The sequence below is a fragment of the Tripterygium wilfordii genome, chromosome 4, assembly GCF_013401445.1.
Source record: "Tripterygium wilfordii isolate XIE 37 chromosome 4, ASM1340144v1, whole genome shotgun sequence".
NCBI classification, from domain to species: domain Eukaryota; kingdom Viridiplantae; phylum Streptophyta; class Magnoliopsida; order Celastrales; family Celastraceae; genus Tripterygium; species Tripterygium wilfordii.
In genome coordinates this window covers 264,650-277,490 of record NC_052235.1, presented here as the reverse complement: position 1 = coordinate 277,490, position 12,841 = coordinate 264,650, and the positions used below count along the sequence as shown (strand labels likewise).

Sequence of the window (12,841 nt, the reverse complement as noted above, 5' to 3'; positions counted from 1 at the left end):
AGGCTTCTCTCATCTATTTTTTCACAATTAACAACTATCCAAACAATTTCTACGTTATTAATACATTATTACACCTTTCGTTTCCAGATGGATCAAGCCTGGTCACTTGAGTTCAAAGGGAAGGGGTGAGGCTCCGCACCGCATGAATCCAGAATTGGGGCTGTCAACTGTGGAGTTTCCTAGACACATGGTTATTTACTTACTCCTATTTGTCATTTGCTTAAGTTTGCAGAAAAGAAAACATTTCTCAGGAGAGGAGATACAGCAGCTGATCATAATATAAAAAAACTATCTAAATGGAGACTGACCATTTAGATACAAATGCCGATGGCGTTAGGGATCAAGTTAGTTGCAACTTACTAGTAATCGTTGTCTCATTGAATCCCAGAGGCGTGCACCTATCTGAAATACAAATTACCAAAAGCTTAAGCTAATTATCGAGCAAAGCCAGCCAGCTAATTAGGAATTTAATTAGTTCCTTTCCGCGCTGGCTCAATAATTAAGCTTTCCATAACCATAATCAATCAACGTAAATATAGAGATACCTAGCTATCCCGTAATAGCCAGGTAAACACTTTTTTGTTTTATCATTTCTTCAACAACGAATGTCTTCAGTCTTCACCCCTATTTTCTAGCCTCGTATCGGTATCACCCAACTTCTTAAAAGTTAAACAAATTAAGTTGACAAACTATAACATCACAGTCACAGCTAAGCAAATTTGAAATATGCCCATTAATCCAAGGATGTTATTCATGTTGCTAAAATTGCATTCCTTCCTTATCAAATGAAAAACATCAAGTTTTAGCAAACCTTCCTTCGTGGAACCTTAATCAAGGGAGTTGGCCATGGAAGTCCCTCCATTACTCGTCCATATTCTACCTGCACTGCAGATTGAGAAGAAAACCATAATCACATGGCACTTCTGTTAAACAAATAACCTCATTCCCAGTCAGCTAAACTTGACCATAAAATAAACAAGTTTGAATAGTACAATTTAATTGTACAAGACACCCCCCGCCTGTTGGGGGCGCTTCTGCAGTAAAAACCATACCAGTCATTGCAGTCAATGATTTTAATCACAGAAAAGCAGAGACCTAAAAGGCTAAAATCATAGTTTACTATTGGAATCTCAGTCCAAGTCACCATTGATTTTGATACACGCAATATAAGCTTCCAAAATGAATAAATAAATAACTAAAATAACTAAAGAAATATTACTTAAATGATTCATGAAAACAAGACAACCCATGACCAGAAACTTCATGGGTTTTGGGTTTTGAGTAAATATAAAAATCCTGTATTTTCAAGGTCCCAACCTCTGTAAATTCAAAGCCCCCATATGATATTGACCATTACAAAAGTTTCAGGGAAAGAGTATTTACTTGTGTTCTGCTTCAAAGATTCAGTCATGGATTCCAAGAAATCTAACAAGATCAGAGACATTGTTAGGCTTCAACAGATGCTGAAAAAATGGAAAAAGCTTGCAAACTCAGCAAAGAATATCACCACCAGCAGCAACCAGAACAGCAATAGCAGAAGCGGTAAAAGCATCAAGTTCCTCAAGAGGACATTCTCCTTGTCAGAAAACCCTCCGAGAAGCCTTAAGCAATATTGTCCCCAAAGGTTTTCTAGCTGTTTGTGTTGGAGAAGAGTTGAAGAGATTCATAATCCCAACTGAATACCTGGGACATCCTGCATTTCGCATCTTATTAAGAAAAGCAGAAGAGGAGTTTGGGTTTCAACAAACCGGTGTCCTGAGGATCCCTTACCAAGTGTCTGTCTTCGAGAGTATCCTGAAAATAGTGAAGAAGAAGAAAGATATGTTGTTCCTGCAGGATTGTAGGTTTAATGTCGAGGATACTGTGCGATATTGCTCATTAAGAGGCCAGCAAACACCGCCCCCCCCCCCCCCCCATCCTCAGAGAGTCAGAGCCCTATGTGCAGATAATTTTCTTTATAGTTTTTATCTTTTCTCAACCCCCATTTCGCATTCCTCCCTATTTGTTAGATGAACCCGCGCTGTGTGTGGAGAGTTGAATAAGATGTATTAGGATCATCTAAGAATTAATGGAAGAATTTTTTTCTCTTGTACCTGTTTTTTTAAAGCTGGGACATGCAATCAAGCTGTGAGTTTTTTAACAATTTTGTCTATACACTTTCAAGCACTACTCCACCCTATTATGAATGCAATGAGTACAAAGGTAAAAATGCCTAAATCAGGAAGATCCACAATCCACCAGAGCTCCCCCGATTAAGATGGAAAAATAAAGAAGATCCCGACCATTGGTTTCAGCACAATCTAGCTCAGAGAACACCTTTAAAGAACTTTCAACCACTTTAAACTAACCAAATACCAATGTAATTACAGCTTCTGGCAGTTACCAAAATTTTTAGAACGTGAGTTGCAATAGAGGTGATATCAATACTGATCTTTTTCATATGCTACACATAGATACTAAAATCAAGTCGCTAAATCGTATCTGACAGCCTTTACGGAGAACTGTTGCTAACTACACGAAGAGGGATATTGCAATATGAAACGAAATGTAATGAGACAGCTAGATTAGTAGATTCAACCATATAATGACGTGGAAGCTAACACTAAGGAGTTATCCTCTCACAAAAATCAGTAAAGTTAACAACATCAGCAGATCAGATTCATTACAAGCAGGCCATGTGTTTCAGTCAATGGAAACTAACAGCGGAAATTTGCAATAAGCAAGTACAGTATCCTATGCATCAGACTACGGTAAACATCATTTTCAAATATCTAAAAACCCATGGAAATAATAAATTACGGCCATTTGCACGCATATCAGGTAAAAACTTAAAGAGTATAGCAAGCATTTCCTGACCCTTACCACTCAATTCACATGCACTGTTGCAATTCAAAATTTAAGGACAACCACAAGTGGATGGCGACGCAAGTTCTTCAAACAATTGAGAAATAAGGCATGTGGAACCCTAGCTATAATTCTCCTTAAAATAATGTGCTAAAAGTCAACTAACCACAGTCGGATCCAATAGAAAGGGGGAGCCACATGACATGCACTTACGCTTTAAGAGCTAGCAACTTAGCAGTTATCACTAGCCCCATCAGATAATGTGCTTCAGCTTTGATTTCTTTTACAGTAATACCATAGATTCAAAACAATCGGCAATTGGTTCCTCAAGCTAGGAAATAATACATCCAACCATATTTGCTAATTTATATATGTACAGTGGGAAATCCAGCACAACTAATCATCACCTTCCATCACCCTCAAACCATCAAAGCATAAAAATATTAATGCTGCAAACATCTTGCGAACTACTACAGTTCTTTCCGTACCTAAAAGTGCCATAGAAGCCAACACTAGTTCTTGCTAAAGGCACACTCAGAATGCCAGATCACATAAATGACACCTACCCCAATTTAAGCTCATATAGGAAGGGTATAATTAAAGTGTCCATGACAGTTGTTGGAGTTGTTGGGTATCTAACACAAGAGTTGGATATCTATACGACAAGCAAAAGCTATATAGCTCATGATTTCAAGGTCCAACTCTTGGTTTAGACTCTTTGTCTTTCTTTCGCTCGTTCAATATGGGATTACATGTGGGTTCCCTCTCAACAAAGGTAAGTAAAACTGAATACAAGTTGAGCATATAGATGACTTAAGTGATAGTTTCAAATTAGGAGTAGTCTTTAAATGACCTGAATCAAAAAGGAATATCTTTGAATTAAAAATCACTAATGAAGTACAACAGCTTGTCACAAAACATGGCGTCAGAGACCTTTGAAATTTCATTGTAGAGGTTATTACACATGTCATGTTCAAAATTCAATGAAAAATCTAGTTCTTATGACAGAATATTTTGTGAATTTTGAAATAACTTGTAACTAAATCAGGGCTCTGTCATCATTCCAGTAGCTGCTCTATCAAGTATCAAGTCCAAAGTACCAGGGCTCAAGCCCAATATCTAAGAAATGCCTAATAAACACCAAATTCTGAAACAATTAGTCACTCAAACAATTGTTTTATTTCCCCAATGAGAATGGCTTAGATATCCACTAATAAAACAACATTCACCAGAGGACGAAAAATATAAATTTTACAAAGAAAGAGAAAAGAAAGGAACCAGAATATCGGCTCTTGAAAACAATCAAAGTCACTTCAAAAGCAAAGTAGCTGAACAAATTCTTTGTTGCCTTACAAAAGTATGCGTATCAGAAGGATACATCTTCACAATCACTTTGATTTGGGAAGGTGACACACTTGAAAACCTTGCATTTCGAACACAAAACACATCCAACCTGCAGTAGGTAAATGAGAATGCAAAGGAGATTAATTGAAAAAAAAAATTTAATCAAGTGAAAGGTCAATGTCCTCTAAACCAACCACTAACGACTGCTTAGGTGTTTATGAATATGATCAACCAACAGCAGCCAATACAGCAATGGCAAAAAGGCAGCCATATATCACATACTTTCTTTATAGGCTTAATGCAAAGTGCTGTCACTATCAAAGAGCCAGTAAAAATGAAGCTTCCTCTTGCCACCACTGAATTTTGTTCTTGCGTGTTCAAATGCTCATAATAGCTAATGACAACACATTTACTTTCCACAATGCCATATTAACTTGTTGGTTACTTGTTAACCATATAGATTCTATATTGGATCAACTTCTCTGTGAACTGTTATTGTTGATCAACTTCAGATAGTATAATCAGTGGACAACTTAACTTACCGCTTTGCAAGATGGACAGCGGCGGTAGATTCTGTTTTTTTCAGTTCTCACGTTTGTCTTTTGCCCTTTGCAAAAATTACAAAGTACCCATCCTTTACCATTGCAAGGCTCACACATGATCCCTGCATCAACCTGCAAAACAGTTGGCTTCAGTAAGAAAGCCAAATAAGTAAAAAAATAAAATGTCCGGAACAACACAGGTTTATCAATTGCAAAAAGCGAATATAGGCAAACCAGATCATACAGTTGTAAACGTCAATCAAACCATTTCCTAAAACTTGCAGCACTCAAGGACAAGATGCACCTTGCATAATTTGTCAATGGCCATGACCGTAGCACTGAAATTACAATATATTACTTTCAAAGTAAACCATGCTAATCATATATTCATATTCGCGGATTTATAGCTTAACAATGGTATGTCAGCTCTAAACTTCAACCATTTTAGAACGACAGAAACACAGTGACTCGAAGAACCAAGAACGGGGATCAAAATTCATGGAACTGAGAACATAAAATAATCCAGCACTACCAGTTGTTGGAGTGGAGTGCAGTGGACAGGCTTCGGGGAAGTCTTCCTCGTAAACGGTAGGGAAGAAAAAATTCGTAAAAATTCTAGCTTTACAGGGCTGATTGACATCGCCAATACGCTTCTCAGGCTCTCCCCTTCCACTTTCCCTCCCAGCCTCCGCCTCTCCAGTCCCACTCAGCTTATCGGATAGCATTAATCGTTTTCGTTTACACAGCCTGCCTAACAAGCCTCCGGTAGACCCCACAGTAGCACCAATAACAAAATAAATAAATAAATGAACGCCTCCTTTTCTTATAAATAACGACATTGCCACTAGCCGCGTAATTCACAGTTCGGTGATGGCAGCAGCATCGATCGCTGCATTCTTGTTGTTCTGCTTCTTAGCTTCGCTCTGGCCAGCCGGAGCTTCATCAATCCGTACGCCTTCTGTTTGCGAGCCAGAAAACCGGCCAGACCCTCGGACTGTCAGGTCAGACCAGATCACCGTCCTCATCAACGGATTTTCCGAATCCCGCATCCCTCTCCTCCAATCCATTGCTGCCGCGTACTCGGCCTCTCCGATAGTATCATCCGTTCTCGTTCTCTGGGGCAACCCGTCCACCCCGGCACAAACTCTGACTCAATTGGCCCACAATCTCTCGCTCTCTTCCTTCGGCCCAGAGCCCATCAACCTGATCCGCCAATCCTCGAGCAGCCTCAACGCCCGCTTCCTCCCCAGGTCGTCCATCGGAACACGCGCCGTCTTGATCTGTGACGATGACGTGAAGATCGATCGTAGATCATTCGAGTTCGCATTCCGAGTGTGGGGATCGAATCCTGACCGTCTGATTGGTTTCTTTGTTAGATCACACGACATTGACTTGTCAACAGGAGAGTGGATTTATACGGTGCACCCGCACAAGTATTCCATCGTACTGACCAAGTTGATGATCTTGAAGACTGAATATTTGTTCAGGTACAGCTGCGGAGGTGGGCCCGAGATGCAGGAAATGCGGAGGATCGTCGATCGGGTGCTGAATTGCGAGGATATATTGATGAATTTTGTGGTGGCGGACGAGGTTAATGCGGGACCCATATTGATTGGGGCCCAGAGGGCGAGAGACTGGGGAGACAAGCGAAATGATGAGGATGGAGGGCTTGGATTGAAAGACATGGTGAGTACGGTGGGTCTGAGTAGTAGGAGAGGTAAGCATAGGAAAAGAAGGGGGAAATGTATAGGGGAGTTTCATAAAGTGATGGGCAGGATGCCTTTGAGATATAGTTATGGGAAGGTAGTTAATTCTGTTGGTGAACAAGGATTGTGTAAGAGAGGAGGGAAGTTGGTATACTGTGATCGATGAGTTGGGGACAATTTTAGTCCATTGAAATTTGAACATAAACATTTCAATTTTCAAGCCTTTTCGGGATATGGGTTTGTTTGATCTCCTCTATTACTATTAGTCGAAAAACACAACCTTCTGATATGAATATGTTGACATTGACAGTGTTGGATAGCAGTCTAGCACCAGAAATGAGACAACCGGGGGGGGGGGTGTCCAACTATATTTATCTCCAAAGTCCAAATATGTGATGTGATGCTCAACACACGTGACGTGAAACGGTAACTAAATTTGACTGCCAGTAACAAACTTGTCTGAATTTTCTTTCTTGAGAGAGTTCTCAATTTTGTTTATTGATAATTGATTGATTTATATAACCCCCTATTAATGTTGGTACCTTTATCCTGCACTCAAATAGACGTAGAGGGACGTCAAATAGAAAAAAGTCCATTTCAGAATGTGCAAACTAAGATGAAGATGCTTATAGGTTATGCTAGTTTCAGCGGGCTTAGACTAGGTAGAATACAACCCATCAAATAAGAGTAACTTTTTTTTTTTTTGAGAAGCAAATAAAAGTATTAACTACAACGGTATAAAAACAGAATATTTGCATAGAGAACAATCATACCACTCCACTTCAAACCCATAGTAGCTTCCTGTAGTGGCCAAAAATCATCTTGGCCCACTCGTCAGTCAACACTTGATCTAGTCAGCTAGGTTGGATGCAGATCAACATGAGATCGTCGGTCAATGCCCAATTCAGTTGGTCAATGTAACTAGAAGCAACCCAAGTTGGACAAGCCCACGAGTGTCCAACGCCTTCGAGCGGCCAAACTTCGGGCACCCAAGCTCGAGATGGTCAACCTCATTGATCATGTTCGCCCCAGTCAATCAACAAAGTTGAACAAAATGTTAGACAACGTGCAATCTAGTCAAGAAAGTCGGATGAAGCGTCAATCGACGCACAACCCAGTCAGTTAAGTCGATCAACGCAGAAGTTGATCAAGTCCAAGTCAATCAACGTCCAAGTCAATCAACGTCCAAATCGATCAACAACCAACTTGATCAACGTCGGAGTTGATCAACGCCCAAGTCGATCAGCGCTATGGACAGTTGGCAAGCATTGGTCATGCCCGCCTCAGGTATCAACCATCCAACTCAACTCCATTGCATATCGTATTCATGCATACATACAATTCATACCATATCTATCGTATGACCAAACCATACCGAGGCAACGGCTATCTCAGACCGTTGTCGGACTTAGCCTCAATAAAACAAATACGACCTCTGACCCAAGCACTCCAAGTCAGTCGACATGTAACATTGAGCCGCCTGATCTTTGTACGATCTCATCATTGACCAACCAAAACAAGTCACGTGTTCTGACACCCGACACCACCTTCCCACGATTATCTGTATTATGCACTCCATGTCAGTCTTGATCGTTGCGCAACTCTACCATAAAACCCCCTTCCTCCTTCGTAAAGGAGGACTTTTTGGACTCTTGGAGCTTCAGATATTGAGACTCTCTCATTCACTCACAGAGTTTTTTCCACCTTCCACCTTCAACCTTCGATCCTCCATCGTCAACTAACATCCAGCTTATCCCTTGCACCCAACACTCCATGGGTCCGTTTGATAGAGCGGTTGGACTGATTTTCAATGCTAGCGGAAAAGCTGTGAAAAAAAAGCTGAGCTTAAAGCTGTAAAATATGTTATGAGGTGTTTGGTGAACTAAAAATTGACGTTAGGTGAAAAGTTATTGAATTAAAGTATTAAAATATTAGATTTTATGATTAATATATTAGATTTAAATTAATTTTATCAAAATTCATTTTAAACATAATTATTTTTATTAATAAAACTAATAAAATAATTATTTTTATTAAATATAATGATTTTATACTAATTTTTGTCAGTTTAATCTTACATTTAATTTAATAAATATACTTTATTACTAAAATTAATGTTAAGTAAAAAATTTAATTATTTTAATAATTACTTTCTTAAGTAAAATTAATTAAAATAATGTGTTAAGTTAAAAATATTTAAAATAAAATAATTACACTAGTGGGCCCTCTCTCTCTCACGAGCCTTAATTGCTCCACACAAGTGGGGCCCTCTCTTTTGTCTTATTATCAAAAGTAACTCCTGTCTACGGGCCCCACACAAAATAAATTTTAAAAAAAAAATAGTAAACGGATACCACTTTCAGAAGCTCCATTTCAAAGCTTCTGAAATGCGGTCGGATCCACTGGCATATAGCCAGCGGATCCGCTATTATCATTGTATTGTTTGGCACAGCAGTGCCGCAAAGCGGGATCATTAGCATATCCGCTTTGCTTTTTGTTGTGCCAAACAGGCAGCATATATCATCACTTGATCTTCAACATACTATTTCTCATCTTGCATCTCATGTTGGAATTCCATACTCTACATCTTCAACGGATTTACTTGGCTCCGAGATACTTGCTCAACCTGACATTTACATACTTGTTCATAGACTTTACCTCTTTTATATGCTTACTTTACTTGACCATCTCCGATTACTAACTTGATCATAGGAGGCTCTTTGACAGGTACCCCACCGGTGTCCAAGTCCTTCGATCTCAACCTCACTTTGTTTCTCAGGGTCCCGCTATAAAAGGCCTCCAAATAAATTACGTTGATTGTTCAACAATTGTAGATTCGGGCATCTACAGTTCTCTGCCCTTCCCCCGGATCACACTCCCTCTAAAATAAATAAATCAATAAAGATAAAACAATATGTGGAGGAGAAAAGGTAATGGGTTTTTCCCCTATCGATTTTAGCACGTCAGCTTCTGCTTCTGGGTCACTATCCGGTTCAGTATTAGCTTCTTCCAACTTGAGCCTCAAGTAAGCATCAATAGCTTTGAACAGCTCATGGTCGAAATCATCAGGAAGGCCGTGATGTTTTATCTTGTGTTTGTCCAAATTCTAATGCAAATCAAACTGCTTGATCTTGTTGAACTCAGAGAGCAAGGAATCCCATTTCCGACGACACTGATTCAGATTGCGAGGTAGACTCAAAGCACTAAAGCAGTGCAATTTTCAGCAATTATCTTCCATTTCTGATAGGAAGACAAAGCTTTTGAACAGTCGACTTCAATCGCCGCCATCTCATTGACTAGTATGAGAGAATCATGCACTTTCCAATCCGGGGCTGCCTGCGAACGAGTACGCCTGCGGCTCGAAACCTCCATTTTCCCCATCACTGTGAGTCGTTGGCTCTTCTTGCCAGCTTCTTGGTGCGCGTGAGTAGTGACACCTGCTGATTCTTCTCTACCGGTGCTGTCCAAATGAATCCGCCCACCAACCCGGATGTGATTGATATGGGCTTCTTTTGTCTGATTGGACTGACTATTGGCCTCGGCCCACCGGTATAAATTCCTAGCCCCATGGGCTGAACCTAAACAAGAGAGGTCACCAGTCCAATTTAATTAAATACTATTAGATAAATTTTATCTGCACATCATTAAAATACTTTTACAACACTTTTAAGCTTTTTTTACTTTACATAAATATCCTGTTTAGAATGACATATAAACCCCTAACTACAAATAAAAAAATTGATATTTAATATTGCATTAGAAAGTACTAAATATACATCAGAATTCTCCAAATAAAAAAATTAAAATTTACACGTGTAGGGGTCAAAATTAACCAAGTCAAACTCAAATACAAAAAGGGCAAGACCAAAACGTAAGCCCAATGCAATACAACAGGGGCGAAGCCAAGATTTCATATGAGGGCACTTAATGATTGACGAGAGTTCGAAGGCAATGCTCCTGAAATTTGTTTTTTAAGGTTATTTAATGAAAAATTACCTAATTGGGCCATTAACACTCACCTGCCTCGTATTGAAGCAAGAATACATCCCCTCGACCTCGGACTAAAACCCCTTAAAAATTTATTCTATATAAACCTTAGAGAGCTACTCCTCAAAATTACATCTCGTTTTCAATTCAAACCTTGATGTTCTTGACTGCATATCTGCCACGGCTTTCTTCCTGTAGAAAAATAGGAGCAATTGTAGAGAAGAATAGAGGCAATATTTGTTGTGTATGTATATTGATCAAACATTACAATTACAACCTCATATATATAGGGATCAAACATTACACCTTAAGACAAAGGTTCCATAATTTGATGAGCAAATTATGGGACAAATGTTCCATAATTTGAGGAACAAATTATGCCATAATTTGAGGAGCAAATTATTCCATAATTTGAGGAGCAAATTATGCCATAATTTGAGGACCAAATTATGTCATAATTTGAGGATTTAATGTCAATACTCCCCCTCAAGCTGGATCAAGAGGATTGATTGAGCCAAGCTTGGACAATAATCGGTGAAAATGACCAGAAGACAGAACCTTTGTAAAAACATCAGCAAGTTGATCATGGCTTCGAGTGTAAACTGTTTGAATAACTTGATTCTGAACTTGATGACGAATAAAATGACAATCAACTTCAATATGTTTTGTGCGTTCATGAAACACGGGATTAGCAGCAATATGCATAGCAGCCTGATTATCACAAAAGAGAGTCATAGGAAGACTACTCGGAAAACCCAAATCTGCGAGCAAACTCTTAAGCCATATTAGTTCACATGCACTGGATGCCATTGCACGATATTCAGCTTCAGCACTAGAACGAGCAACCACATGTTGTTTTTTGCTACGCCAAGAAACAAGATTTCCACCAACAAACATACAATAGCCAGAAGTGGACTTTCGATCAAAGGCATTTCCAGCCCAATCAGAATCACTATATCCTGTAATCCGTAAGTGACCGTGCTTAGCTAGAACTATGCCACGACCAATAGAACCCTTGAGATAACGTAAGATTCGTTTGACAATGCCCAAATGGAAAAGAGTAGGAGCGTGCATGAACTGGCTAACAAGACTTACACCATAAGCAATGTCAGGTCGAGTAATAGTGAGATAAATGAGCTTACCAACCAACCGTTGGTAATCACTAACTCCTTGTAAATGTTCACTGGCTGTATCAAGATTTAATTTGCTATCCAGTGGAGTGGATGCTGGCTTTGAATTCATCATTTCGGTTTCCTCTAGCAAATCAAGAATATACTTCCTTTGATTTAGAAATAAACCTTTGCTGGAAACTGCCATTTCAATGCCAAGAAAGTAATTTAAGGAACCAAGATCCTTAATAGGAAATCGAGATCGAAGAGTGGTTTTGAGTTGAGAAATAGCATCAATACTATTCCCAGCAATAATAAGATCATCAACATAAATTAGGACCACCACTATAGTATTGGAAGAATGACGAATGAACAAGGAAGAATCAGTTGTACTGCGAGAGAAACCAACCTCTTGAAGAACGGTACTTAACTTGGCATGCCAAGCACGCGGAGATTGTTTCAACCCATAGATTGATTTGTGTAGGTGACAAACTAAAGAAGAATCCGAACTCTGTGGATGTCCTGGAGGTAGTTTCATATAGACTTCTTCTTCAAGATCCCCATGAAGGAAAGCATTTTTGACGTCCATTTGACTCATAGACCATCCACAATTTACGGCAACTGAGAGGAGAGTACGCACTGTATTCATCTTAGCAACAGGAGCAAACGTCTCTTTGTAATCTACACCAAAGGTTTGAGTAAATCCCTGGGCCACAAGGCGAGCTTTATGTCTGTCAATGGTGCCATCCGAGTGAAATTTAGTTTTATATACCCAACGGCTCCCCACTGGTTGTTTTCCAGGAGGAAGTTTAACAACACTCCAAGTCTGATTTTCAGCAAGAGCTTGAAGCTCTTCACCCATAGCTTGTCTCCATATTTCCTGAGAATTTGCTTCCTTGAAATTCTTAGGTTCATGAACAGTAGAAATAGCGGTGAGAAATGCCACATGAGCTGAGGAAAGACGATGATAAGTGACATACTTGGAGAGAGGATGACAAGCAGAAAAAGTGACATAATCTTGAAGTTTTGTTGGAGGGACGCGGTTTCGAGTAGGATTCCGTCGAACCAATGACGGTGAAACCTCATGATTATTAGTGGAAGCAAGCACCTCATGATTATTAGTGGAAGCAAGCACATGCACATCTTGGAGATTCTCGGGCTGTTCGGCTGGAGGATTTTCAACCAAATTTTCAGCTAGCACATTTGGAAGGAGTTGAGCTTGTCCAGTTGGAGGATTTTCAGCGGCCTGGTGCGGAACAAACTCAGCAATATTAGGCTTGTGAGGAACCCCTTCAGAAATAATCTCGGA

At 39.6% G+C, this 12,841-nt stretch overlaps 2 protein-coding genes and 1 pseudogene across 2 annotated transcripts; 2 read left to right on the top strand and 1 right to left on the bottom strand.

Annotated features, from left to right (window-relative positions):
* Positions 1-1,383: 1,383 nt before the first annotated feature.
* On the top strand, positions 1,384-3,846 carry LOC119997236 (annotated as a pseudogene).
* Positions 3,847-4,000: 154 nt separating this feature from the next.
* On the bottom strand, positions 4,001-5,435 carry LOC119997237. Its single transcript, XM_038844116.1, has 3 exons — positions 5,263-5,435; positions 4,731-4,862; positions 4,001-4,297 (listed from the first exon to the last, which is right to left on the bottom strand). The coding sequence occupies exons 1-3, from the start codon at positions 5,368-5,370 to the stop codon at positions 4,211-4,213; spliced, it is 327 nt and encodes a 108-aa protein (XP_038700044.1). The 5' UTR covers positions 5,371-5,435; the 3' UTR covers positions 4,001-4,210.
* Positions 5,436-5,562: 127 nt separating this feature from the next.
* Positions 5,563-6,886, top strand: LOC119997235 (glycosyltransferase family protein 64 C3). Its single transcript, XM_038844114.1, has one exon. The coding sequence runs from the start codon at positions 5,601-5,603 to the stop codon at positions 6,600-6,602; it is 1,002 nt and encodes a 333-aa protein (XP_038700042.1). The 5' UTR covers positions 5,563-5,600; the 3' UTR covers positions 6,603-6,886.
* Positions 6,887-12,841: the final 5,955 nt, after the last annotated feature.